This window comes from Amblyomma mixtum, chromosome 1 (genome assembly GCF_055824585.1).
Source record: "Amblyomma mixtum isolate Tamu chromosome 1, ASM5582458v1, whole genome shotgun sequence".
NCBI lineage: Eukaryota > Metazoa > Arthropoda > Arachnida > Ixodida > Ixodidae > Amblyomma > Amblyomma mixtum.
This window is the reverse complement of record NC_143012.1, coordinates 86,496,809-86,521,891: the sequence shown is the minus strand read 5'-3', so window position 1 is coordinate 86,521,891 and position 25,083 is coordinate 86,496,809. Positions and strand designations below refer to the sequence as shown.

General features: G+C 48.1%; 1 protein-coding gene across 4 annotated transcripts in view; it reads left to right on the top strand.

Annotated features, from left to right (window-relative positions):
* Positions 1 to 25,083, top strand: part of LOC149367114 (rho GTPase-activating protein 45-like) — a 165,621-nt gene that overhangs the window by 57,339 nt on the left and 83,199 nt on the right. The window contains exon 1 of one of the 4 annotated variants that reach the window (XM_089554218.1): positions 21,624 to 22,040. The exons of the other annotated variants lie outside the window; for them this stretch is intronic. Within the exon in view, the coding sequence (XP_089410344.1) occupies positions 21,975 to 22,040 (66 nt within the window). The 5' untranslated portion in view covers positions 21,624 to 21,974. Of the gene's footprint in view, positions 1 to 21,623; positions 22,041 to 25,083 lie in introns of those variants that run through there. 4 annotated transcript variants of the gene reach the window in all.

The following is a 25,083-nucleotide window of genomic DNA, read 5'->3' as shown; positions in this document are numbered from 1 at the left end:
GCGTGTTCACGGGCTCCGCTGCCGGCGTCGATGAAAAAAAACATCTTCGCGGTCTCGAGAGACGTATGCAGCGCAACGAAGACCACAGCTAAGCTAGAAGAAAGCCGCCGAGTATAGAAGTGCTCGCTCGGACGGAAGGCGCCCTGCTTTCTTTAGCAGTTCGCGTCCTCATTTCGAAAAAAAAAAATTGAGAGGGGCGCTTTGGTAAATCGGTTTTTGAGGAAAGGAAATGTATCGGTCTCGCATATCTCGGTGGACACCTGAACCTCGCTGAAACGGGAAGGGAGGAAGATGGGAGTGAACGAAGACACCGTATTCACTACACGCGCCTTTGTTCATTCCAGACCATCGAGCTGGCATGGCGGAGTGGTTAGCGTGCTCGTCTCGCACTCCGGAGACCCTGGTTCGATTCCCCAACTCGACCAATTTCCTATTCGGTTTTATTTATTTATGTGGACTGACTGGAAAGGTTAATTAGGCTAATTGGGTAATTACCTAATTACGTAAACTCAGTCTCACTTACTTGGAGCATCACTATACCATCCCGTTGGTTGGTTGCATGGCTACTAGCCAAAGTACAGTTGGCCTCGTTTGAAATTCGCGCACTGCGATATCACTACCATATCGACCAACTGAAAAGCGTGACATTTCTGTACACAACTCCTGCTTACAACGATGAGGCATTAAAGGCTTCCTTCCCCCTTAGAAAAGAACTGATATGTGATTAGCCGCTGACATTCTTGAAGTCTCCCGTCTCACTGATCATCTATTCCAGGAATGGATAGAGCGTTTGCATTCCGAAGTGAAAACAAAAAAGAATGTGCGTACAAACGGAACGATGAAGACACTAATGAGAAGCCACTACACCAGGTACGGTACTTGTAAAAAGCTATGGCATTTAGCGAGAAACTGAAGAATGACGTTACCAAGCAGTGACCAAGTACTGCAAGGGCACTGCGCATATATTACGGGCCACGATAATGTACCAGAAAGGATCTGTTCATGAACAACAAGGGGGAAATATGCTACTGCACATTGCGCATTATCATCGTTGTGACCATTATTATTAATAACTTCATTGTATTGTTTCAAAGAAATATTGTCGACAGTTGTATTTGTGACCGCTGGTTTCCCATTGCCAAAGTTGGGGCTTGAGGCTCTGTCAAGCTGTCGTACGACAGCTTTTAAGAACTCCAGGTTCCCGCCATCATGTAAGCAATTATGGTAAATAAAGGGTTCTATAATTGCAGTTGTTATTCATTTCCTCGCCGTCAGTGTCATCATTATAATTTATTTTGAACAAATGGGGATGTACACAAGTAATTGCGGGTCAGTGGCTGGAATAAAATAGGTCCATGGCAGCGACAGCTTCGTTTGGCCTCTGCTGTACGGAGGTAACGAATTGCGGGCTGAATGTCAGATTACGTCGCTACATGTTGTGAAGAGGAAGCATGAAGGTCTCAGTCAATGATCGTACACACCGTAGGAATGATAAATTGATTAAAGGTGCACTGAAGAGGAATCTGAATTCGTATTTTTACCGCTGGAACTCGATCTACACGTTTCGAGAGTTCTTAGAAACGTCGAATTATTGCCCTGTGCGGCCGATTTCCCTAATTTAAATCGGATTAGACGTCCCGGCTACCGCCTCTTTATTTTTAATTCCCCGCAAATGATGGGAGGAGTCGACCAACCTTTCACCCAGTCCCGTGGCGGCTTGCCGCTCTGCCATCGGCGGAGTGATACGTAGTGATCGGCGAAAGCAAAGAGTCCACGCGTATTTTTGTTTCCGTGGGCCTAAATGCAGCTATGTAGTCTCTGACTACACCTATTTATTCATGGAAACCTAAAAGAAACAAAATAAAAGCGAAAGCAAAGCCGCCACGCGACTGCCTGAAAGGCACTCCATGCGTTGGCCGACTCCTCCCACCGTATGCGGGCAATTCAAAAAGAAAAGGCGGGAGCCGGACGTTATTCCGATTTAAATTAGGGAAATCGTCCGCACAGGGCCATAAAACGAAATTTCAAAGAATGCTCGGAACGTGTAGATCGAGTTCCCGCGGCAAAAATACGAGTTCAGATTCCTCTTCAGTGCACCTTTAAGGCGAATCGCCGCTTAAAGGGCCTAGCGCCTTGTGATCGGAAAATTACAGCTATAGAACTGTTCGCATTGTATGTCGTCAGCTATCTACCTAGGTAATACTAAGGTCTCTGCCTCCAACCTTCCCGCAAATTTACGACGCTCTGCTCATCATTCAACAGAGCCTTTGGTGAGAGGGTCATCACGGGGATCTCGGGAACGGTGACGTCGTTGCGCTTTCTGTTATGACAGACCGACCACTACTGCGACGATCGACAGCGATGAATACGCCGCAAATCACGCATTCCGTACCTCTTACAGCTTTCGCTTTAAAACCCTTTCGGTACTGGAAATTCTAAGAGCCTGAAGTGCAAGTTCGGCTCGGAATAAACCGCGCACAAGCAACGTCTGGTCAAGCCATGTGTGCGCCAAACAACTCGCGAATGCAGACGGCCTCTGCGCTGAGTACTTTCGTTGGGCAGCCAGCGAGACGGTTGTTCCACGTGTTGGTCGATGAGCTGAGGAGACGAAATAGCAGTTTAATAACTATTAAGTCTGCTTAGGTGAGAAACACATGAACCGTGTATTTATATTATAGCGTTAGCTCTATTTTGGTTTTTGGCCGTAGTCGGCGTCCGCAGCATCACCTGCATTGGTTGGTAGAGTTGAGAGAGGAAAATCTCCCTCTCCACTTTGAGGGGAGACAAGGGAGAGGGAAGAGAGGGTGGGAGGCGGCGGGTTCGAAGCCCGTCAGGTATCTTAGCTATCACACTAAAGCTAACGCTCAAATATTCGCCTTACACACTCCTAACCGTCCTCTGATTTTGCGTGCGAAGAACGAAAAAAAAATTGCGAGGACACTTTGGCAGCTAAAGTGTTGAGAGGCGAAAGCCGAGGACACTATGCCGTGACGACTTCCGGTGGGTGTGACGTCACACCGCTCCCATGGCTATATCGATACCTAAATTGTACATCTTTCGGCGATCTCAAGTGTTAATTACGCTTAATTACATATTTTACCATCTAATTTGGCACAAATTCGACGTTTTTCCGACCATTCTGCGACAATTTTCACTACGCCGTGACGACTTAATTCCGGTAGATGTGACGTCACACTGTTCCCGTGGCTATATCTGGTTATATTGACGTCCGCTCTATTTCGACGCAATTCCGACATTTTTGCCTATAATTAATTAACTAGTTAATCTACAGTCATCAAACATGGCTTCTAGGTTCATTTTTTCCTCCTCTATCTGAAGCAACCATTGGTTTTCTTCTATCTTTTTTAGTTCCCGAGGTAGACGCGTGTGACACGCTTTGTTAACGGACGACAGTATGAGCCATTAAAGGCTTTCGCCTTAAAATACAGAGGTTGTTACTACATTCGAATCAGTGCGAAATCACGGATTTTTGCTACGTAGGAGACGGCGGTGACCGGGCAGTGCCGCGGGAAGGAGCGCTCTAGTTTCAGTCGTTCGCCTATTCTACTTCACCGCCTCACGCCTTTTTTTCCCGCACATATCCTTCCCTGGCATTCACCGCCGTACCTTGGACAATCCCCCCGTGTGTGTATGTGCCATTTTTACTGAGGGAGCAAAAGAAAAGAGCTCACGCTATAGGCCAGCTGCGAACAGACAAGGGAGCAGTCAACGGATGATTCTGGTCGGGGTTGATACCCATCAGATTAGTGCTTACGCACTGATAACTTTGTGTATATGAAGATTCGTAGTACTTAACGCATATCAGATATCTGATATATCGTATCGAGCCTCTCGGCTAGCCTATAGGGCTTGCCAGTTGGCTAACGTGGTTTACCACTCGCGCAGCAGTGTTTGTGTTACGCGGAAATAACCAGCTGCCGGTGATGCGCGCAACATCGCGATGATGATGATGATGAAATAACTTTATTTGCCTCCGTCAAGGAATCAGAGGGCGATGAAGACTAGTCTTGACCGCCGTCGTCTTCCTCCCCTTTCAGCAGGCTGGGATCCCTTGGGATTCAGCGGTGTCCAGGGCCAGACGGATGGCTTCTTTTTGTTCTTCTTCTTTCTGGCTGGCCATTAAAGCCTCCCAGGACTCTATATTCCTGTCTGGTTCGTTGTGGCTAGGGCATGTCCACACCATGTGGATCATGTCTGCTATTTCATTACACTGTTTACGCCTGGGGTCTTGGATCGCCGGATGCCATCTGCTTAGTGCGAGTGGGTTCGGAAAAACTCCCGCCTGTAACTTTCTCCATATGACCTCTTCCTTTTTTCTGAGGCCCTTGCATCCTCCAGGTAGTGTCTGTCTTCCTAATCTGTAATGGATAAGAATATCTTGGTACGTGTTCAGCTCCTCGTCCCTCTGGAGCGGCTCTCTGCTCGACGAGACCGCATTGGGGTCCCGGTGTGTGAGTCCTCGGGCCAATGCGTGCGCTGTCTCGTTTGCCCGGAGGCCCTCTTGGGCCGGAGTCCAAACAAGGTTAATTAGTTCTGCCGGTGTCGGGCCGGCAGTCCGAATTTTGACTGCTTCAACAGATATCCTGCCTGCGTTGTAGTTGCGGATAGCCGAATTGGAATCTGTTATAATCACCCTGACATTCCGTTGAGTTAAAGCCAGCGCAATGGCTGCGTCCTCAGCCGCTTTTGCATCTCTCTGTTGGGTGCTGCAGCACGAGACTCGGTCTCCGCCCTCCCTGGTCGCTAGGGCTACGAAACCCGTTCTGCCTTCATATTCCGCCGCGTCCGTGTAAACCACGTCCTGTCTATTGGCTAATTTTTTTCTGCAGAGCTTTCGCTCTATCCTTTCGTCTACCCTCATGGTGTACCGGATGCATATTCCTTGGGAGTGGTGGGATTCTGATTTTTTTCCTTATGTCTGTTGGGATATTGTGTTTGAGCCGCGCTCGAGGTTCGAAGCCTAGCTTTTCTAGTATTTTTAGCCCCGAATGGCTGCGTAGGAGTCGTTGTTGTTGCGCTACTCTGGTAGCCTCAATGAGCTCGTCTAGTGTGTTTGAAATCCCCATGTTCAGAATTTTCTGGGTGGATGTGTACGGGGGGAGGCCCAGAGCGGTTTTGACGCCTTTCCTAATTAGGATTTCAATTTTGTTTTTTTCCGCTTTGGCTAGCCGCAGGTATAATGCCACGTATGTGATTCTGCTGATTACAAACATCGCGAGCAATCAGCGTATCCTGGCGGGCACTCACTGACAGTGCGGGTCCGCCCCTAATCATTACCGCTCCGCTCAATACCACCGAAGCGTCGCCCTCCCAGCTCATTTGTCCATTGGTCGAGCGCGCATGTCTCACAGTCTTCGCTTCAGTACTGCTGAAGTGCAGTTACGGGCCGTTATTTGGTATCCTGGGAGCTGATCTTGGATTCAACTTCCGCGGTGGTGGAACCCCCGGAGTATACGTCGGTCGCGTTCGACGCAATCAACTTTTTGGCGGAGGCTCCAAACTTGCGCACTCCCCTATAGGATAGTAATGTATATACGGACGTTTCCCCGACCGCTTCTCCGGCTCCTGCCGACGGTGCGGCAAACCAGGTGATTAGGTGATTCCTTTGCTACGAGTAATGCTCACCTGTTCCATTTACCCCCCCCCCCCCCCCCCTTCCCAGAGGCGATGGCTAAGTGGTTATTGTGCCCGGCTGCTGACCCGAAAGACGCGGGTTCGATCCCGGCCGCGGCGGTCGAATATCGATGGAGGCGAAATTCTAGAGGCCCGTGTGCTGTGCGATGTCAGTGCACGTTAAAGAACCCCTGGTGGTCGAAATTTCCGGAGCCCTCCACTACGGTGCCCCTCATAGCCTGAGTCGCTTTGCGACGTTCATCATCATCATCAGCCTGACTGCGCCCACTGCAGGGCAAAGGCCTCTCCCATGTCTCTCCAATTAACCCTGTCCTTTGCGGCCACCGTATTCCCGCAAACTTCTTATCCTCACCCGCCCACCTAACTTTCTGCCGTCCCCTGCTACGCTTGCCTTCTCTTGGAATCCACTCCGTTACCCTTAAGGACCAGCGGTTATCTTGCCTTCGCCTTACATGCCCTGCCCAACCCCACTCCTTCCTCCTGATTTCAACTAGGATGTCATTAACACACGTTTGTTCTCTCACCCACTCCGCCCCCTTCCGGTCTCTTAACGTTACACCTATCATTTTCTTTTCTATAGCTCGCTTTCTTTCCATAGCTCGCTTTGGACGTTAAACCCCCATAAACCAAGACCATACAAGACCAACGACGCACCGTCAGCTGTGCTAATAACAGGCTGACCCTCTAGGCACTGGCAAATCATTTGTAAGGAAGTGACCAGCTGCGCTGTCCCCTCCCATAGGCCATGATGGTGTTGTGCCAACCCCCCCCCCCCCAACCTGTAATATTAATAGCCAATAAAGTTTACACCACCACCTGCACGAAATGCAGAGATCGCTGCACGCGACTGGCGCGCTCCGACGGGTTTAGCTGACGCCGCAGAACGCAGTAGACTCAGGAAACTCGCTCTTATTTCAGTATATGCCCTTTGCATAGTCAGCCAGCGTGGTACGAGGCGAAGAGTTCAGTTACAAAGCTTCCCGAGCAAGTGTACAATCGTGCTGTCGTATTACGGGGGCCAAAGTTCCGGCGCCGCCATAGAGTTTCTTACTATTACCTAGAGGGAAAGCTGGCGACCCCTCTATGGCAGTTCGCATGAAGCCCCCTCAAGACCACTTCACCCACCATGGGCGCTCATAGCATCATGGGCCGGTGAGCTGCCGACTGCAGTACAACTTTTGGCCAAAAAAATAGTGCAAAAATAAACGCTGTTTAATAATCAAAAATGCCCTAACATTCAATATCCTCTCTAACGATTGCATTAAACGAGCAGAAAAGCATGTATATGCAAAGTTCGCCCAAAATGAGAGATGGCTAGCTCTCCTATTGGCCAAGTCTCGCACACTACAAAAACTAATATTTCGTGCTTAACAGGCGCACTTTTAAAAGGAAATATGTTTAAAAAAAATGTTGCTGCTTAAGCACTTTCAAAGGTTTTTTAATTGCATTTCGGAAACGAAAAGCCTTTTAATGGTGTCGTGTGCTGTTTCGGTTTCGCTACTATGGCTTTTACACATTGCGTTCGCACCAAAGTCGTCTGCGCAAACACGAACAGCGTTTTAGGATTGAAACGTCTCAGTAGTTCCACACCGTGTCCCCGAAAAAAATGCGACTGTCCCGCTACAAGTAGCTCACCGGCCCATGATGCTTTGGGCGTCCATGGTGGCTGCAGTGTAGCGCCGCCAGCTTTCCCTCTGGGTAATAGTAAGAAACTCTATGGATGCTGCCATGTATCCCTGCGCTACCGAAAAGTGGGCTTTCTACTCCAAGCGCTTGAGTAACAATCATTACGGCGAAGGTACGAAATAAGCGTTCTTATATTTTTTTCGATACCGAGAGACGAAAACAAAAAAAAAGGTAATTATTATTTCAATTTTCTTTTCTTCTGCGGGTGGGAGTTGGGGAGCTGAAAGCAATTACGTGACGCAGAGGGCATTCCATCGAGCGCTTCTTCTGCGTAATGCAACCCAGCGCCCTCGGGTCATGCACTCCAGAGCTCTTTAATCCCCGCAAGTTACGAAACTCCCAATGAATTCGAGCACGACCTGCGGCCTCGGTCATCGTCTGTGGAGTTTAGCAGATGGTGCCGCCACCTGTCAGTCAGCTGTGGCGGCGACCCGCAGCTTTTTTTCTCCGCCCTGACCGTGCTTTGTGTAGCTGTGTGCAGTTCGTCTCAACGCCGCTGGTGGCGCGAGAGTCTCGTTTAGCTATTGGACCAATCAGAGAACCGAATTTCGATACGAGTGGCCTGTGGGGCGTTTTTTTTTCATCTGGCGTTATCAGAAAGCCTTGATATGTCCCCCGCCGTGGGTATGTGCCATTAAGCCTGAGGACATCGTCATCATCATGGCACGCCATAGGTGGTACAATCAGGAGGAAAGGTTGGGTGAAAGCATGAGAGGCGGTGGGTAATTTTTAGACATTTTGAAGAGATCGGAATGAAAATCGAGGAAACGAAGAGGTGAAGGTTAAAATAAATTGTTTAAAAAGTAATAATAATAAATGAATAAATCTTGAGAGAAGCGTAAAGAGAAAGAAGAGTTGACACAAAAATCTCCCGGTCTCGATAACATACCTGTAAAGAAGCTCACACACCAGCTTAAGGGCGTGTCCTTTGACGGTTGCACCGAAGGCGGGGAGGACGGGAAGATGTTGAAATACGTTGGGCAGTACGACAGGCCCTCATGGATCGCGCGTTTGAGACCACTGATATAATTAGCCCGCATGTCCCTAGACTTCAGGAAATGAAAAAAAAAAGAAAACATATTGATATCAAACGTTCACTTCACTTCATAATTATCACTCGTCCTGTTCTAGATTGAAATATTTTATACAACACCGACATACGAGCCGTTATACACTGTAGAACACTGGCGAATGCAGCGCCTCTTGACCGTGGTGAAGCTTGAAACACCTGATGCCGACTCTAATGTCAATGCGATGTCAGTGCACATATGTTAAAGAACCCCAGGTGGACGAAATTTCCGGAGCCCTTCACTACGGCGGCCCTCGTAGCCTGAGTCGCTTTGGGACTTTAAACCACAATAAACCCATAAACCAAACCAACATTTCTCTTCACGCGTGGTGGTTCGTTCAGGACAGTGCGTAAACGTTATTTGCTTTTCTTGCAGAATCACTGTGTAGTAGAAGCGGTCGTATCTGCTCACTGCTTCCAGTGAAAACTAAGCAACTCTTTCTGAACGCACAGCACACAAAACTGAACGCACACAACCCGCTGCGGTGGCTCAGTGGTTACGGCGCTCGGCTGCTGACCCGAAAGACGCGGGTTCGATCCCGGCCGCGGCGGCTGGAATTTCGATGAAGGCGAAATTCCAGAGTCCCGTCTACTGTGCGATGTCAGTCCACGTTGAAGAACCCCAGGTGGTCGAAATTTCCGGAGCCCTCCACTACGGCGTCTCTCATAGCCTGAGTCGCTTCGGGACGTTAAACTCCAATAAACCAAAACCAAACCAAACATCGCACCGCCTAGCTCGGGAAAAGTTTAGAGCCTCTTACAACACACGCTAGGGGGCGCAAGGTTTTCTACAGTACGCTTCTAGAGTTACAGCACAAAAGAGTGGTGTCCTACATGTAGGACATTGGAACGTATTGGTAACTTTGTAAAGTGGTGAAGTGCTCTGACAGGACCTCCGTGTTTGTCGTGTCTGTGTGCTTTATAAAAAGACAGTGGTAGCCCTTGTATCCGCGACTGTGTCTCGCGTTCTTTTAGGCGCCATATTTGTTGAAGAGGGAACAGAAGCCAGCGTTGAGGCCCCGCATGTTTTTTACCGATATATTTTGGCTGGATGGGGATACTGGAGAGTTATCGGTGTATACAGGGTGTGTCATCTAAAACTTGGCGCAGTTTTTAAAAATAGGCTCTTTGGGTAAGAAGGCGCCTTTTCGCCATAGCATTGTAAGCGGTGTAGTACATATGGATACAGCTAAGACGGGCTGACTAGCTGGATGGTTAACTAATATTGAATGGTCAACTTTTAAGTATGACTGTTAGGCTCCTTAATTATTCAGAGGCGTGTAGCCCACTGCAAGTAATATGCATATCAGTTTTTTTAGTTTCGAAAACGTGGTTACCCTCGACGCTGTGGGCCAACAAATTTTGGCTACATAGCAACAAAATATAGGCGCTTTGTAGAAGCTTGCAGGCAAAGCAACCTCTCCAGTGCACGCAACGCGTCTAAATAGCCAAAATTTGCTGTGCTACAGCACCGAGTGTAACCGCGTTTCGAAATTCGCGTTTCGGAATAGGGCTTCAGCCCCCCCCCCCCCCCCCCCCCATTCTTGATTTTGTCACCTACCATGTCTTTTTCAGACTAGAAAAGAGATTTTGGCTTGAACATTGCTAACTCGGGTTGGATTTCTTGGCAACGCCCATGCACCTGGAGTCGCGTAACCCAAGCATCAGATAGCATCATGATCAAAATTGCCATGCGAATACGAAAAATTTGAGGACATCAGTAACTGATCTTGATTGACCTTGCTTATTGAAAGCCCTGCCCACGCGGCGTTTCCCATCATATACACTCGTACATTGGTTATTTTAAGTTGCGGCATCATTCGTGGCTTCCGTTTGTCCTTCTCTTACCTTTTTAGCTAACTGCTTTTACTTTTTCCTTGGACGAAAGGAATGCTCTTCTGTAATTATGGATGCAGTATAATAGTAGCCGTGCAGGCAGTTAAAAATACATACTTTCGTATTGATTTCTGCATTGTTCCTCTATCATTCAAACCATATAGTGCTTTCGCGACCGCAGCATGGCCGAAGTACATATCGCGACTTCTGCTATCATAGTTTTGTTCTTGCCTGGATCGTCCGTCTTTCCGTGTGTAAAGTTAAGTTTACTATCTGTGATTGCGCATGATGTTTATTTGCCTTGTTTGACGTATTATATAGAGTGACTTTTGCTTAGATACGTAGATTTAATGGAGACATAGGTGTATTTAAGTATCTTGTTGCGAGGTTTTCTGTATACATACAGTGACTTTGTTTCCAGTGACATTTTTTTGTCCTTTATCAGGTTGTGTCTTCGCATTTCTAATACTCCATTTTATCTTCGCACTTCTAATGCATATTTTGCAGAACTCCTCGTTTATACATGTGCTCGTTGTTGCGACTAAAATTTCGGTGCAATTACTGGCAATACATGACCGGTGACAGCTGCTGCTGCGCAGTACACTGGAACGAAGGTCAGCGTCAGTGAGATTTTTTCCTGGCCGTTGCATATGTACAGAAATGTAAAGGTTCTTGAACGACAAAGATTCATTAAATTATTTTCCCTCTACTTGCTCATTTCATGGCCTTTACGTTTTTCATATCAGCGGCATGCACTGCTTTGCTGGTTTCGGACTGATATAGCTCTAGACTTCGTGTGACATTTTCGTTACTTATTAAATACGCAAAAACATGGAAGCATTGGTATCAGCTACGTCTGGCACGGTTTTTAAGACTTACGAATGTATTCTTTTATTTAAAAAATACATATTTAACTTGCCTTGACAGTGCGTTGCGTTATCTAATACACAATGGCATTGTCAATGGCAATACAGTTATTATTTTTGCGTTTGATCCCTCCGCAAATTCTATGAGGAAGCCGCGCTGCAACGTGAGCCCCCCACCCCCCTCCCCGAACAAAATTTCTCGCTACGCCTCTGGTACGTATTAAATAGTCAATTAGCATTCCGCTCGTTGATTAATCCTTGATCCCGAGAGATTAAGGAAACTAATCAGGAAAAGGAAACAAACACACTTAGTGCAAAAAAAAAAAGACTGTCAAACTCTTTAGCAAACTGCGCGCACCGAACGACCCACTCGATTCGCCCTTAATCTCGGCCCCGGATTACCTCAGGACAATCACCGGAGGTGAGCACCACGAAAGCCAGTGGCTCCCTCTGTCGCTCCTGTCTTTTTCTTCTCGTTTCGACGCCAAACACCGCCGCGCTTTTCTATTCCAGGACTCGCGTGGGTAGCTCGGCGCTTTCCTGTACTGTCCTAGAGCATGCAGCGAACGGGAGGCTGTTCTGACGCGAACTCGCGATGGACGGAGAGGCTTAGGGCGCGGGACAGCGAGATTGTATCCGCGCGCAGAGCGTTGGTATAGAGGGCATAAGGTCGCCTCCGGAGCAGCGCTCATTGCCTCGGCCCACGATGCGTGGGCGGAGTGTGCATGCCATTGCGAGTAGCGCCTTCGGCCTCGGCAGCGATCGTGGCTTTGCTTCAGCCCTGATTCTTCTTGGCCGGTGGGCCAAGAAAACAATGCTGTGAGGGCCGCCGTTGTGGCTCAGTGGTTATGGTGCTCGGCTGCTGACCCGAAAGACGCGGGTTCGATTCCGGCCGCGGCGGCCGAATTTCGATGAAGGCGAAATTCTAGAGGCCCGTCTACTGTGCGATGTCAGTGCACGTTAAAGAGCCCCAGGTGTTCGAAAATCCGGAGCCCTCCACTACGGCGTCTCTCATAGCCTTAGCCGCTTTGGGACGTTAAACCCCATAAACCATAAACCAATGTTGTGAGCGCCGTGAGCGACGACTCGGGAATGGAGCTACTCTGGCGTGTTATGTGCTCATTCAGTTTCAGTTTGAATTCCATTTATTTTACCACATCTGTATGGAGGGTTTCCGGAAGGTATAGCGCATACAGGAAGCGTGGCTACTAAGCATAACCATGAGTATGTACAGTCGTGTAAAATATGAATGGGAACACAGTTGGAGCATTGATTTATTGATTACTCCGTAATTATGTGGAAAAATCGCAATTTTTTACTCTTTTTAATTTGTTTTCCTCTTCGGGTGTGATATCCTAGTGTCGTTCTCCAATTTAGTAGGGAAATAACCGAGAAATTTGCAATTTTATGCAAGAAGTTTGTTCCTTCTACATTTCTCGCGGCTGTACAAGTATAATGAGCGCATAAGAGACGTCAACGCCTTAATGGATTTGGACGAGCCGGGTTCGTCATAAGCCGACTGTCATTAATGGGTCATGACGAGTACAGCTTGCGTGCGTCTTCTGCTGTTTTGTGTCCGGTTTAATGCAAGTGGGGCTCGTTCAAAGCATTCTTTTTTGTTTGCCGACAGATGGTAGGAGCGGGTACTAATTGACCGCATTTCTGCCAATTTCGAAAAAAAAAATGTGGCCGTTAGGGAGAATTAAGCATGGAGGTAACGTTTGAACAGAGATGTAGCAATACTGAAATAATGCAAACAAAAGGAATTAAATGATTGCTACAGGGAAGCAAATCATAGGCAATAAGGAAAACGGGAGAGCCATTTTCACAAACATCAGAAATTGCAAAATGACGCACAGATAAACGAAATAAAGCAATAGATAACTATTCACAATTTTACAAAATATATCCTCGGTTCTTTTTTGTTATAGCCTGCAGTATTATTAAAAGTGTTCAAAGTACAGGGGAGGTGACGGGTTAAAGACTGTAATTTGCATTTCTTTGAAAAAAATGGCATCGTTCATACATCTTGATTTCTTGTGATCACTGTAGTCTAAATGCATAAATGCATGATGCTAGCGCTGTGTTGTTGCGCAATATGTGCGTGGTGGTTCCTTCTTTCACGCTTTAAACACATGTGATCGCTTGATGCTTGTGGTCACTGATAACAGAGTTAGTACTTGGAAGCTTTAATTTCAGTTTATCTTCTGGAAACAAAAAAAGCACTCTCGACCGGGCCGCATCACTGTGACACAAAGCTTGACAGCGTTCGTCCCCTTCGTCGCCCCGTTGCTTCACAATTATTTATGAGGCGCTTTCCACCGCTCTGCACTGTCATCGTAGAAACTGGCCGAAGTATACTTACTCTTTCTAAATCTACACTCTAAACATCTACACTCTAAGGGGGTAATAAAAAGGGTGTAAGCTGTCTTAACCATTCCTCGGCACAATCACGAGCGCTCACTCAGACTGACTCTCAAAAGTTTGGTTAAGCCTTGCGGGGTTTTGATAGAAGGGGGTGGGGAGTGGGAAAATTATGTTTTCCCCGTTTAAACGCGGCTGAGGCAATTCAATACCCCGCCGGACCCCATCCCATGGTCGCGTACGCTACCGAGCGCACGCCAACCGCTGTGGGCCCTGCTGTCAGGGAGTAAAAAAACGACGCTCTAGTTGACACAAACAAGGCATTTATTGCTACAACAACAATAACGCCAGCTAGCAACCAGAACGCGCTAAGAAATCGACGTCGTCCGACTCACCAGCAAGGTTACGAGCGAATGTTCGACCACGCTAGGGCAGCGGGGATACTCCGCGGCCGGACGGGACGAGATGCGGGAGAACGTTCTTCCCCACGAGGCCTCGCCCCCTGGCGGAGAGCGAAGCGCCTCGTCTGAACGTCAGCGCGTGTCCAAGTTCCCGAGCCGAAGAGGGCTGTCTCCCCCGCGCGCGCGCGCAGCAATCCCGTGGCGCTCGTGTCGCTCGTGTCGCTGCGGCGCCGGCGCCCTCCCTTGTTTCTTAAGGTAATTAACTAGCCTAGGGAGGGTGCTTCGCGGGGAAGCCAACCACAGGGGACGAGTAGGGCGCGTCCCCACAACCTATAGGCTCACTCAGACTCGCCTAGGCACGGACTCTCTCGAACTCATGAATTCAAACTCATTTAGGTTCACAACTCATTTGGACTCATTCCGACTCAAGGCTTATCCAGGGTCAGCCACTCGTTACGTGATTAATAACCCACTCGGCTTACTCGCTGAGTTTGACTCGCGACTCATCTGTATTCACTCATTTCGACTCACGACTCATTTGTGCACACTCACTCGTTTCGACTCAAAACACACATGGGCTCACTGAAGCTCCGCTGTGGCACGCCCGCCGCCGAGTCGACCGCGTCGAGCGAGAAGCGATACCCCGCGGGTACGACACAGAACTCCAAATAACTGCTCAAAGGGGAGCAAATGCATAGTATTGTTGCTATATGGCGACACACCAAATTTTGTCTAATTTTCAGCGGAGCTAACAATTTACATATTGGATTTTAACGTGGGTTATATTGGCTACCATAATGTGAAGGTAATGATTTTTTTCGTTTATTCTTTCATAATTGGAGCATTAAGCGGTTGAGCAACCAGACCAACGCATTAGAGAAGCCTTTTGGGGCGTAAGAACACCGGTGCGCTCTGTACGTTGGACTCAGCGTCGATGCGCCTTGCAGCCATTGCTGTATACAGTCCCGCCCATAATATTACGGAGCTCGTTTCGGGTGCCAAAACCACAGATGCCAGAGAATGTGCCATCTGTGGTTTTGTGGTGTTGGTGGAAACACTGCGTGGGTATAGACACGGACAAGACAGGGAACGGGGCATCATCCCTGTCTTATCCGTCAGAGATGATGCCCTGTCGACAGAAGAGCCCCTGTCGTGTCCGTGAAAAACGTGCTTAACCAACCTGCTCACCGTTGTGCCATCTTATCTATAGGTGGGGAGGCGCTGTCAGAGTGTGCCATCACCGTCCATGTTCTCCTGTTGGGCGTGGGCCATTAGGCCGATGCGAGCCGATGCTGATTTTGCGCTCTTTAAATTGTGCTGTGCTTTAAATTATACTGGTACAACATAAATGAGAACGTTATTAGGTGGATAAAGGAATATTTGAGCTTTAGGCGGCAATGTGTTGTTGTCAACGGGAAACAATCGCATGAGGTGGCTGTAACATCAGGGGTGCCTCAGGGATCCGTCTTGGGCCCATTACTGTTCATAATTTACATGAATGACATCTTTTCAGGTATTTCTTCATACATGCGTCTTTTTGCGGACGATTGTGTATTGTATAGAATTATTAACGATCAAAGTGACTGCGATGCATTACAACAGGACTTGTGTAAAGGGGCTCAGTGGTGTGAGAACTGGGGAATGCATAATAACTTACAAAAATCTGTAGATATGTGTTTCACTAAAAAGAAGGTTCCCCATATTTTCACTTATAACATAAATAATAGCAGACTGCTTTCAGTGTTGGAATTTAAATATATTGGTGTATATTTAACAAGTTCAATGTCTTGGCATCGTCACGTGGATTTCGTTACTGCCAAAGCCTGTCGTGTTTTAGGCTTCCTGCGAAGTAACGCTAAACTTTTCTCTTTAAAGTCTAAAGAACTGCTGTATAATGCAAATGTTAGAAGCGGCCGCCGCGGTGGCTCAGTGGTTATGGTGCTCGGCTGCTGACCCAAAAGACGCGGGTTCGATCCTGGCCGCGGCGGCTGGAATTTCTTTGGAGGCGAAATTCTATAGGCCCGTGTGCTGTGCGATGTCATTGCACGTTAAAGAACCCCAGGTGGTCGAAATTTCCGGAGCCCTTCACTACGGCGTCCCTCATAGCCTGAGTCGCTTTGGGACGTTAAACCCCATAAACCAACCAACCAAATGTTAGAAGCATACTTGAGTATGCTTGCACAGTCTGGGATCCGAAATCCTTTCTTGACGTTCAAAAGCTAGAAAGAGTTCAGAATTTGGCCGTTCGTTTTGTTTTCAATAACTATGGGTCATATTTTAGTGTAACGAGCGCGAAAAAATCTTTGGGTTGGGACTCACTTCAAAAACGTAGGAAAGTACTGCGTTTAAAATTATTTCATAATATATTTCATTCTAGAACTGGAATAGACAGAACCAAATATATAGCGAACCCTGATTACGTGTCTTTACGAAGAGATCATTCACTTAAAGTTAAAGAACACAGGTGCCGGACTGACCTTTTTAAAATGTCTTTTTTTCCCTAAAACGGTTTCGGAATGGAACAAGCTGCCCGAGGAAGTAGTGTCCATATTATTAAATGATTCATTTTCTTCCATGCTGTGACTTTTTTATGTATAATAATTCCGTTTTCTTTCTATCTCATTGTTATCTTTTTTTTTTGTAACCACCTGCACGCGGTGGCATTTGTGTACTTTTTCTTCAACCCCCCCACTGTAACGCCAGACAATGGCGCTGTGGGTATGATAATAAATAAATAAATAAAAATATACTCGTGTGGTCGTGGCAGTGGGCGTACTTACTGGGCCTGGTACGCGCTGTAGTCACTGCTTGGTTTGGTTTGGTTTATTGGGGTTCAACGTCCCAAAGCAACTTAGGCTACGAGGGACGCCGCAGTGAAGGTCTCCGGAAATTTGGACCACCTGGGGTTCTTTAACGTGCACTGACATCGCACAGCACACGGGCCTCTAGAATTTCGCCTCCATCGAAATTCGGCCGCCGCGGCCGGGATCGAACCCGCGTCTTTCGGGCCAGCAGTCGAGCGCCGTAACCACTCAGCCACCGCGGCGGGGCTGTGAAAAAGAGCGACAAGTAGGGAGTTCTTTTGAGCGCAGCACCATTTCTTAGCGGATCACGAGCTCTTCGAGTACTGAAGATGCTTTGAGGCCCGACTTGATAAACTTCCACGCGAGCCAACCGCGAGACAGCTGCAGCTTTGCGTGCAGGACTCGTAGTTTCAAGAACTCCTTCTTTCCACGAATGCCATGGGATGTTCAACTCTGCAATTGTTTTTGAAGATGCTTTGATAGGTTCTTGCTACAAACACGGAAATTACATTTGTTCACATTTCCCTTTCTTTTGAGGTTTTCATCGTGAGCTGTCTTCCATTCTTTATCTTGCGTGGGTAATCTCAGATTTCTCATTTTGTTTCTACGCCTGCATGTCCGCATTGATAATGTATCTTCAACTGGCACAGCACATGACGACTCTGGTTATCTAACACACACGCCCTTTTGTGCATATGTAGTGTACCTGCAAAGTGGTAATCTTCATTGTGCACATTCGGCGTATCACTCGTGTGTACAACGCCTAGCTCTGTTCTTTTCTTGTTCTTTGTTATTTCCTTTGTACCTTTTTTTTTCTTATAGTCGTTGGTTAGTTTCCTACTTCTTCGTTTTCACGTATGTAGTTTTCAGGTACAGTCGCGGGTAAAAAAGATTAGCACACATGACGGAACACCAGAGCGCTGGAATGACAACGCGTGGCGCTGCGGGTGGCGAAGAGGCTAAAAACGAGGGTGCCGGGCCGCTCCCATTCAACAGTATTAGGGGGGTTCAGCGGACTGCCACGGACAGCAAAATTACTGGCTAAAAGCAGCGTTATCGTCTATTGTTCCCGCGAGTTCCTTTTGACAAACCATCGCTGACATAAAAAAAAACAGTAATAAAACGAAGCCATCTTTGCTCATGATAACCGAGCCAAAATAAATGCCGCAAGCACAGTCACGTAGGGCCGGCACTTCAACGCTCGGGCGGTGGCACGCTTGATAAAGCTTACTTCCTGCCGTCCCCCCCTAGGCTGCAAATATGAAAACGGCCCGTTGGCAGCTCTGCGTACCGCAGCGCCGCGTTGTGATATATACGAATTCTGATCGCCAGTGATCTGTGCTTTTTTACCCGCGACTGTACGCAATTTCTTCTGTATTATTGCCCTGCTGATTTGTTCCTTCCGATTTGCTTTTTATGTAAACCCCAATCCTACCAGAGGCCTTTTCTCAAAGACTGGCAGTATTGCTGAAATCAATAAATACATGGACGCGTTGACAGGAGACGACACTTTTGATGGCTGCCGCAATCGTAAGTTAAGCGGCATGCATGATGTGCCCTTTGGGTCGTCATCCTTGTTGCCCACAAAACTCCATAAAGCGAGCGTTCCATTGGCGGTGAAGCAGATTGTCTCCACGGATATGTTTCTCCTGAGCATGTTTCCTGTTGAAAACGCTGCTCTATAAATCGTCTGCCTGCCATCGTGCATTTTCACCGTTCTCAAGGGGCTCCGCAGTAGAGACAAATAGCCAGCCCAATAGTCATGGCGATCACCACTTCTGGCCAGCTAATGCACGGACTTCATCACTTCATCATCATCATTTATTTTCCCTTAAAGGCCCCAATGGGGCATTACATAAGGGGGGGGGGGGGGGGTGCAAATTGTAGTAAAGGGTCACAAAGGTCGAACACAAATATAAATCGCAAGCACAAATAAACACAGTAAACACATTGAAATTAACAAGGCAACAAATAAGTAAATAAAAAGGTTTTCTACGGGAATTGAGGAGAGAAATAAGCGATCAATAAGTGTTTAAGTTTTACTAGGTTTATTTCATTGACAATACCGTCAGGAAGTACATTTCACTCGCATATAACAGTTGGCAAAAATGAATTATTAAACTTGAAATTATTGAACTTAAAGGCGAAAAGGTGAAATTATGGTGAGTTGGTATGCATTTACTGGGACATAGACAACGCTGGGGCACAGACAAAACAAGCGCTATCAACTCTGGCTTATTGAAGGACGAAAAGGTAGATATATATACAGTGAAAGCGAACAACCAAGCAGATAATAAAAGCAGATATGAAAACGCAGCCAAAAAGATGGTACCTATGTAAAGCATACCAAGTATGTCAACGATATCTTGCTACCTACTTGGCATGGATAACATCTTTTCGGCTGCTTTTTCAAATAAGTTCTTAATATCTCTTTGATTGTTGGCTTTCACTGTGTACATCTACCTCACCGTCCTGCAACAGACTTACTTGTTAGTCAGCGCTTGTCTTGTCCATGTACCGCCGCTGTTGCTCTGTTCCCCTAAATGGACCGAAAGAGGGCCTTGAAGGAACGACGTTTTCAAGACGTCTCAAAACGTTTTTCTTTCTGTCCTACCACACGAGAATCTTTGTCGCCGGCGAGGCCCGTCCAGTTCATCGCAGCGGACGGAGAACGTATGCTGCGTCTGTGTGCCGTGCAAACATCTCAAGTGGCCACTTCGTCAAGCCGCTCCTCGATCGAATGTTCCCGCCCGCCGGCGGGACGAAGAAAACGAACAACCGAGAGGAGCTCCTGTCCCGTCCGTCCACCTCCCGCGTCGGGCCGTACTTGAGGACCTCCTTTTTGTCAAAGCAGTGCCAAACTGGTCGCGTACGTCCATGGCCTACTCTACACTCCATACCTGTAGGCGCGTCCGATTCAATTCCCGTGCGCACGCCCGCCGCTCGCGGTTCGATCGATGTCGTTCGGGAGCGCTGGATGCGGCGGCCGTGGAGAGAAGGGTCGGGGTCCTTCGAAAAGCGGCTGCATGCTTATCTATAGAATGAGGAAACAGAAAAAGCGTCCATATCTGAGATTGAGTTCAGGGACAATTGCCATCAGCTGGCTTGTTGTATGCTATGCACTGTCTGTCCGGAGCTGAACGCGTGACGCTGTATATCTCGGCATTGGAGGCTAGTGAGGAGGAAGACAGCTTGTTTCTCCTCCGCCAGAGACCATGCAGCGCGAGGCGTGGCTCTCGGGTGTCGCCGGCGGTGGCAGGAGGGCCGATGCTAAAAATAGCGCCGCTCCTACCTGTTGCCGAAACCAGCGGTTGGGACGGGACTGGGAGAAGGGGACGGGAGAAATTGAAGGAAAGAAGAGGAGCGAATTGTTGGGGAAGCGTAGGGAAAACGGAGAGCCGTACGCGAGTTTCGCATGATCCAAGTGGCGGGTAGATTGGGATCTCAGTCTCTGGGGATGTTTTGGTAGTGTGAAATTTCGTCGCCGTCTAGCTAGTGGGGTCTTGTTTCGTTTTTATTTTCTTTTTGTTCACGATGGTCTCAGCGCGCTGCGATGATGAATACGAAGACGCTTTCGATCGATGGATCGATACATACATCGACTGGGAGAGCGATGGCGATGCCTTTTTTTAAACACTGCGCTGGTGTGTGAACTTTTTTTTCACGTTTTGTTGTGTATCTTTTATTCGTCGTCTGATACCGTGCCGATCATGTGTTGTCGCTAGATAACTCGCCACCTAGGGACCGTGCAGGATAGATAGAGAGGGGAAAGGCAGGGATGTTAACCGGAAAGGAACTGTCTGCACACATAACTGACGTGATTTAAACTGAGTGACGAAGGTGGCTATGAACTATTCTTCCTTCGTCAACCCGAATAATGCGTATTTCCATGCCCCACGCATGTTCAAGAGGTTGCTTGTTGTAATTCTTAAATTGTGTTTTACTGCGCCGGATGTACGAGTGACTTTCTCCTGTATAAACTGCATCGCATGTCTTACTGAGACCCCCCCCCCCCCCCCCCCTTCGTTGCTTTTCTGAGCAACCGCAAACAGTTGTGCACTGAACAATGCAGCCAGCTATGGAAAGAAAAATGAAAAAATGATCGGTGTAACATTAAGAGGTCTCGAAGTGGGCGGAATGGGTGAGGGAAGAAACGCGGGTTAATGACATCCCAGTCGAAATCAAGAGGAAGAAGTGAGCTTGGGCAGGGCATGTAATGCGATCGAAGGCAAGATAACCGCTGTTCCTTAAGTGTAACGGAGTGGATTCCAACAGAAGGCAAGCGTAGCAGGGGGCGGGAGAAAGTTACGTGGGCGGATGAGATTAGGAAGTTTGCGGGCATACGGTGGCCGCAACTGGCAAAGGACAGGGTTAATTGGAGATACATGGGAGAGGCCTTTGCCTTGCAGTGGGCGTAGTCAGGATGATGATGATGATGATGAGGGTGGTGATTCCTCATACCAGCAGCGGTGAAACAGCAGTGCGCCACTGCCCTGGGTTGGAAGGTGCTACCACCGGTGGAATTTGTGCGAACCAGGTGGCTCTTCCCGAGCCACTGCCCTAGAATGGCAGGTGCTGCTGTTACCAGTGAAATTTGTGCGATCGATGTTGGTCTCGGACACCGACAAACGTTAGATAATTTTTCTCGGACCGGATTAGTGTTTTCACACTAAAAAAGAAAAAAGCTGAGCATGATGGCAGCTACCACCACCCCGTTTCAAAGGCGACGCTCCTATCTTCCATCCATTCAGTCCTTTCATCCATCCAGGAAAGCTGGGTATGCCGAGGGCCCTCCATGGTAGCGTCATTTATAGGCTCCGTACGTGCCCTTTAATGCTGCTCGACAGCAGACCATGTGGCCTAGGGACTTATGACCGGTACTGTGCATGGAGATCAAGGCCTAAATTATCACGTGTGGAATATTTTATGTATGTAAAAAGCACAGAGCGATGGAAGCATCTGAACTTTTCGCGAGTGTCGGCTGCGTGGCGTCGCCCACGTGCGTCTGTTTGTGGAGCTGCGCTGATAAGCCTGGGATAAGCCTTCAGCGCCGCTCGATAGCGATAAACCCGTGGTGCCGCCTTTCCACCGACACCGTTTCCGCGGTGCCCGGATTGTTCATCAAAAAGAGCAGGCGGTGACGCACAGAGAGCGGTAATTATGTTTCCGAGCGGCCCAGTAAGTCCTCAGCAGCCCTGACCCGCCGCGTGATGCTGTGTTCAACTCCATTGTGTTTCATAGTTGTGCCGAAGGTGCTGGGATTGAAAACGGTCGACGGCGCTTTTACTGTGTCATGCACAAGTTGCACTACAGAGAAGTTACAAAAGTCTGGAGGAGAAGGAAACTAAGATACTTGCAGGTGGGTGGCCCTCACCTGTGGATGTTGAGTTTTGTTTTGTTTTTTCGCCTCTATACTCTATAGTGTCTCGGCATCATTGCATTTCTGACAGGAGCCTGTAGTAAGGCGGAAGCCTTTAATGCCTCGTCGTTGTAGGCAGGAGTTGTCGACAGAAATGCCACGCTTTTCAATTGGTCGGAATGGTCGTGACGTCACAGTGCGCGAATTTCAAAATGGGGCCAATTGTGCTTTCGCTGGTAACCATGCAACCAATTAAAGGGATGGTGTAGTGATGATTCAAGTGAAATAAATAAATAAATAAATATAACCAAGTAGGAAATTGGTCGAGTTGGGGATTTGTATCAGGGTCTCCGAAGTGCGAGACGCGCACGCTAACCACTCCGCCATGCCAGCTCGATGGTTTGGAATGAACAAAGGCGCGTCTAGTGAGTACGGTGTCTTCGTTCACTCCCATCTTCCTCCCTTCCCGTTACGGCGAGGTTCAGGTGTCCACCGAGATATGCGAGACAGACGCATTTCCTTTCCTCAAAAACCAATTTACCGACGAGCAAGGCGTAGGGCCGAACGGGCGATGGTGTTCTGTGGACTCCCTGGCAGCGTTGCAAGACGCTCTCGCGTTCCACTCTTCAGATGCGAAGCTTATTAAGGCTTTCGCCTCACCGCACTTTAGGTAAACAAAGCGCCCTCTAAATTTTTGTTATGAGCGTTCCTAAGCTCTCTTATGTGACTCAGCGCTTGATGGCATGCGCTTGCCACGGTTCTTTAGGCCAGCTAGAATGTCGCCTGTCAGGCGTCAGTCGTTTCGCTATATCTCAGTGGAACCACAAGGGGGACCGAGTTGTCGTCCCGGGTCGGACACTTTCGTTTGTCACGATTCCGTATGGCCACGTGCGACTCGCCTACTGCACGTCTTTCAACGACACGGTTCGGGTGCCGTCGTGCAACGTGAAAACCATTCCAGACTCCTGGTTCGGTCTGCTGTGTGCATGATATGATGCCTTGTACTAGCAACTCCAGCAGGACCATTGAAACCAAAACAGGGAAATGAGAGCACGGTTAACCAAATGAGAGCGCAGTTAGCCAAGCAGCACAGTTATCCGGCCCAATATTAGAAATATGTTGATAAAGGCCAGTCCTACAAAGTACCAGTGTAGAACCATCCATTTCGAATGTTGTACTGATTACCTGTGCTGCTTTTGTCGTGACTGAATAGCAGCGCACTTGGACGACCCGAATGCTGTTGCGCGCAACTGTCAATGGACCTCGGCTGTAATTCACCACCGGCAATTAAGACTTTTGATTTCTGGAGTGCGCTCTGCAATTTTCGCCTTCGCGCTTCATTTGACGCCGATAGCAGCGACTGCTTATTAAACCGCGTACCGCGAAGCCCCCTTCTGTTTTGTGTGTGTGCGTGCGTGTGTGTGCGTGCGCGCGTGTGTGTGTGTGTGTGTGTGCGTGCGTGCGTGCGTGCGTGCGTGCGTGCGCGTGCGTGCGTGTGCGTGCGTGCGTGCGTGTGTGTGTGTGTGTGTGTGTGTGTGTGTGTGTGTGTGTGTGTGTGTGTGTGTGTGTGTGTGTGTGTGTGTGTGTGTGTGTGTGTGGTTTGATTAGGTTTATGGGGTTTAACGTCCCAAACCCACTCAGGCTATGAGAGACGACGCAGTCAAGGGCTCCGGGAATTTCGACCACCGGGGGTTCTTTAACGTGCACTGACATCGCACAGTACACGGGCCTCTAGAATTTCGCCTCCATCGAAATTCGGCCGCCGCGGCCGGGATCGAACCCGCGTTTTTCGGGTCAGCAGCCGAGCACCATAATCACTGAGCCACCGCGGCTTGTGTACGTGTGCGTGTGTGTGTGTGTGTGTGCGCGTGTGTGTGTGTGTGTGTGTGTGTGTGTGTGTGTGTGTGTGTGTGTGTGTGTGTGTGTGTGTGTGTGTGTGTGTGTGTGTGTGTGTGTGTGTGTGTGTGTGCGTGCATGTGCGTGTGTGTGAAGGTAGTCAACGGTTACAGAAAGCATAGGGGAATGTTTTTTCCGTATTTTCCGTAATTTTGTGATGTCGATCTATGGGAAGTTAACAGCGTAATCAGTTTTTGTGAATGACAGATAATTGATAAGAAAGAATAATATATGTATATATGAAATAACCTATAAGAGAACGCATGTTTTCCTGCACAAACCCGAAGACACCGTATGATAATTAGGGATTATCCTGTGCCTTTTCCATAGGAGGGTTTCTTTTAACGCTTGTTGTTCATCACGCGACTTAATTTCGAGCATTAGTTTGAAATGTGCGTTTTAGAAGCGAGAGGCTAAGCATTTAATCAGCATCATTGTATCAACCCATATCCAGGATAGAGACAACCTGCTGCGGAGCTCTGGCGTGTTGAAAATGACCGCTCTCATATTGATTGACCACCATCTACTCACTGTACAAGACAATCAGGTCTTGCAGGCACGCACAAATAAGTGTTGCGTAAGATATTAAGGCGAAAGCCTTTAATGCCTCATCGTTGTCGACAGAAGGTCGTCAGCAGAGGTGTCACGCTTTTTCTAGTCAGACAGCAAAAAAAATCTTTGTGCACGATGGGATTCGAACCACCATCCTTCCGTTCCGCAGCCGAGCGTGCTAATGGCTACGTTACTTCCTGCCAACGCATATGTAGTTCTCCTTGTCTAGGACGCCGGAGAGTGTTTGCAGAAAGGCGTCGAGTCAGACGGGTACCTCCCAAACGCCCTCCAGTGTCTCCAGCATTTAAGATTCACAAACAATTGTGTGCTTAACATCTTAATCACACATCAGTCACACAAGCAGCAACACCGCGCTTGGGGCTTTCGCCTCACCGCACTTTAGGTCAACAAAGTGCCCAGCTGAATTTTTTTATTGATGTACGCGACGGAATAACTGTAATAGGTCAGAACAAAAAAATATTCTATTTCGTAAACGGTTCCATAGAATTACCTCCAATTTCCATATTGCGTGTGTAATACTCACCAAATTATAAGAGGTTTTGAGTCCTGCAAGAAAACGAGCGCTTATTTGTCT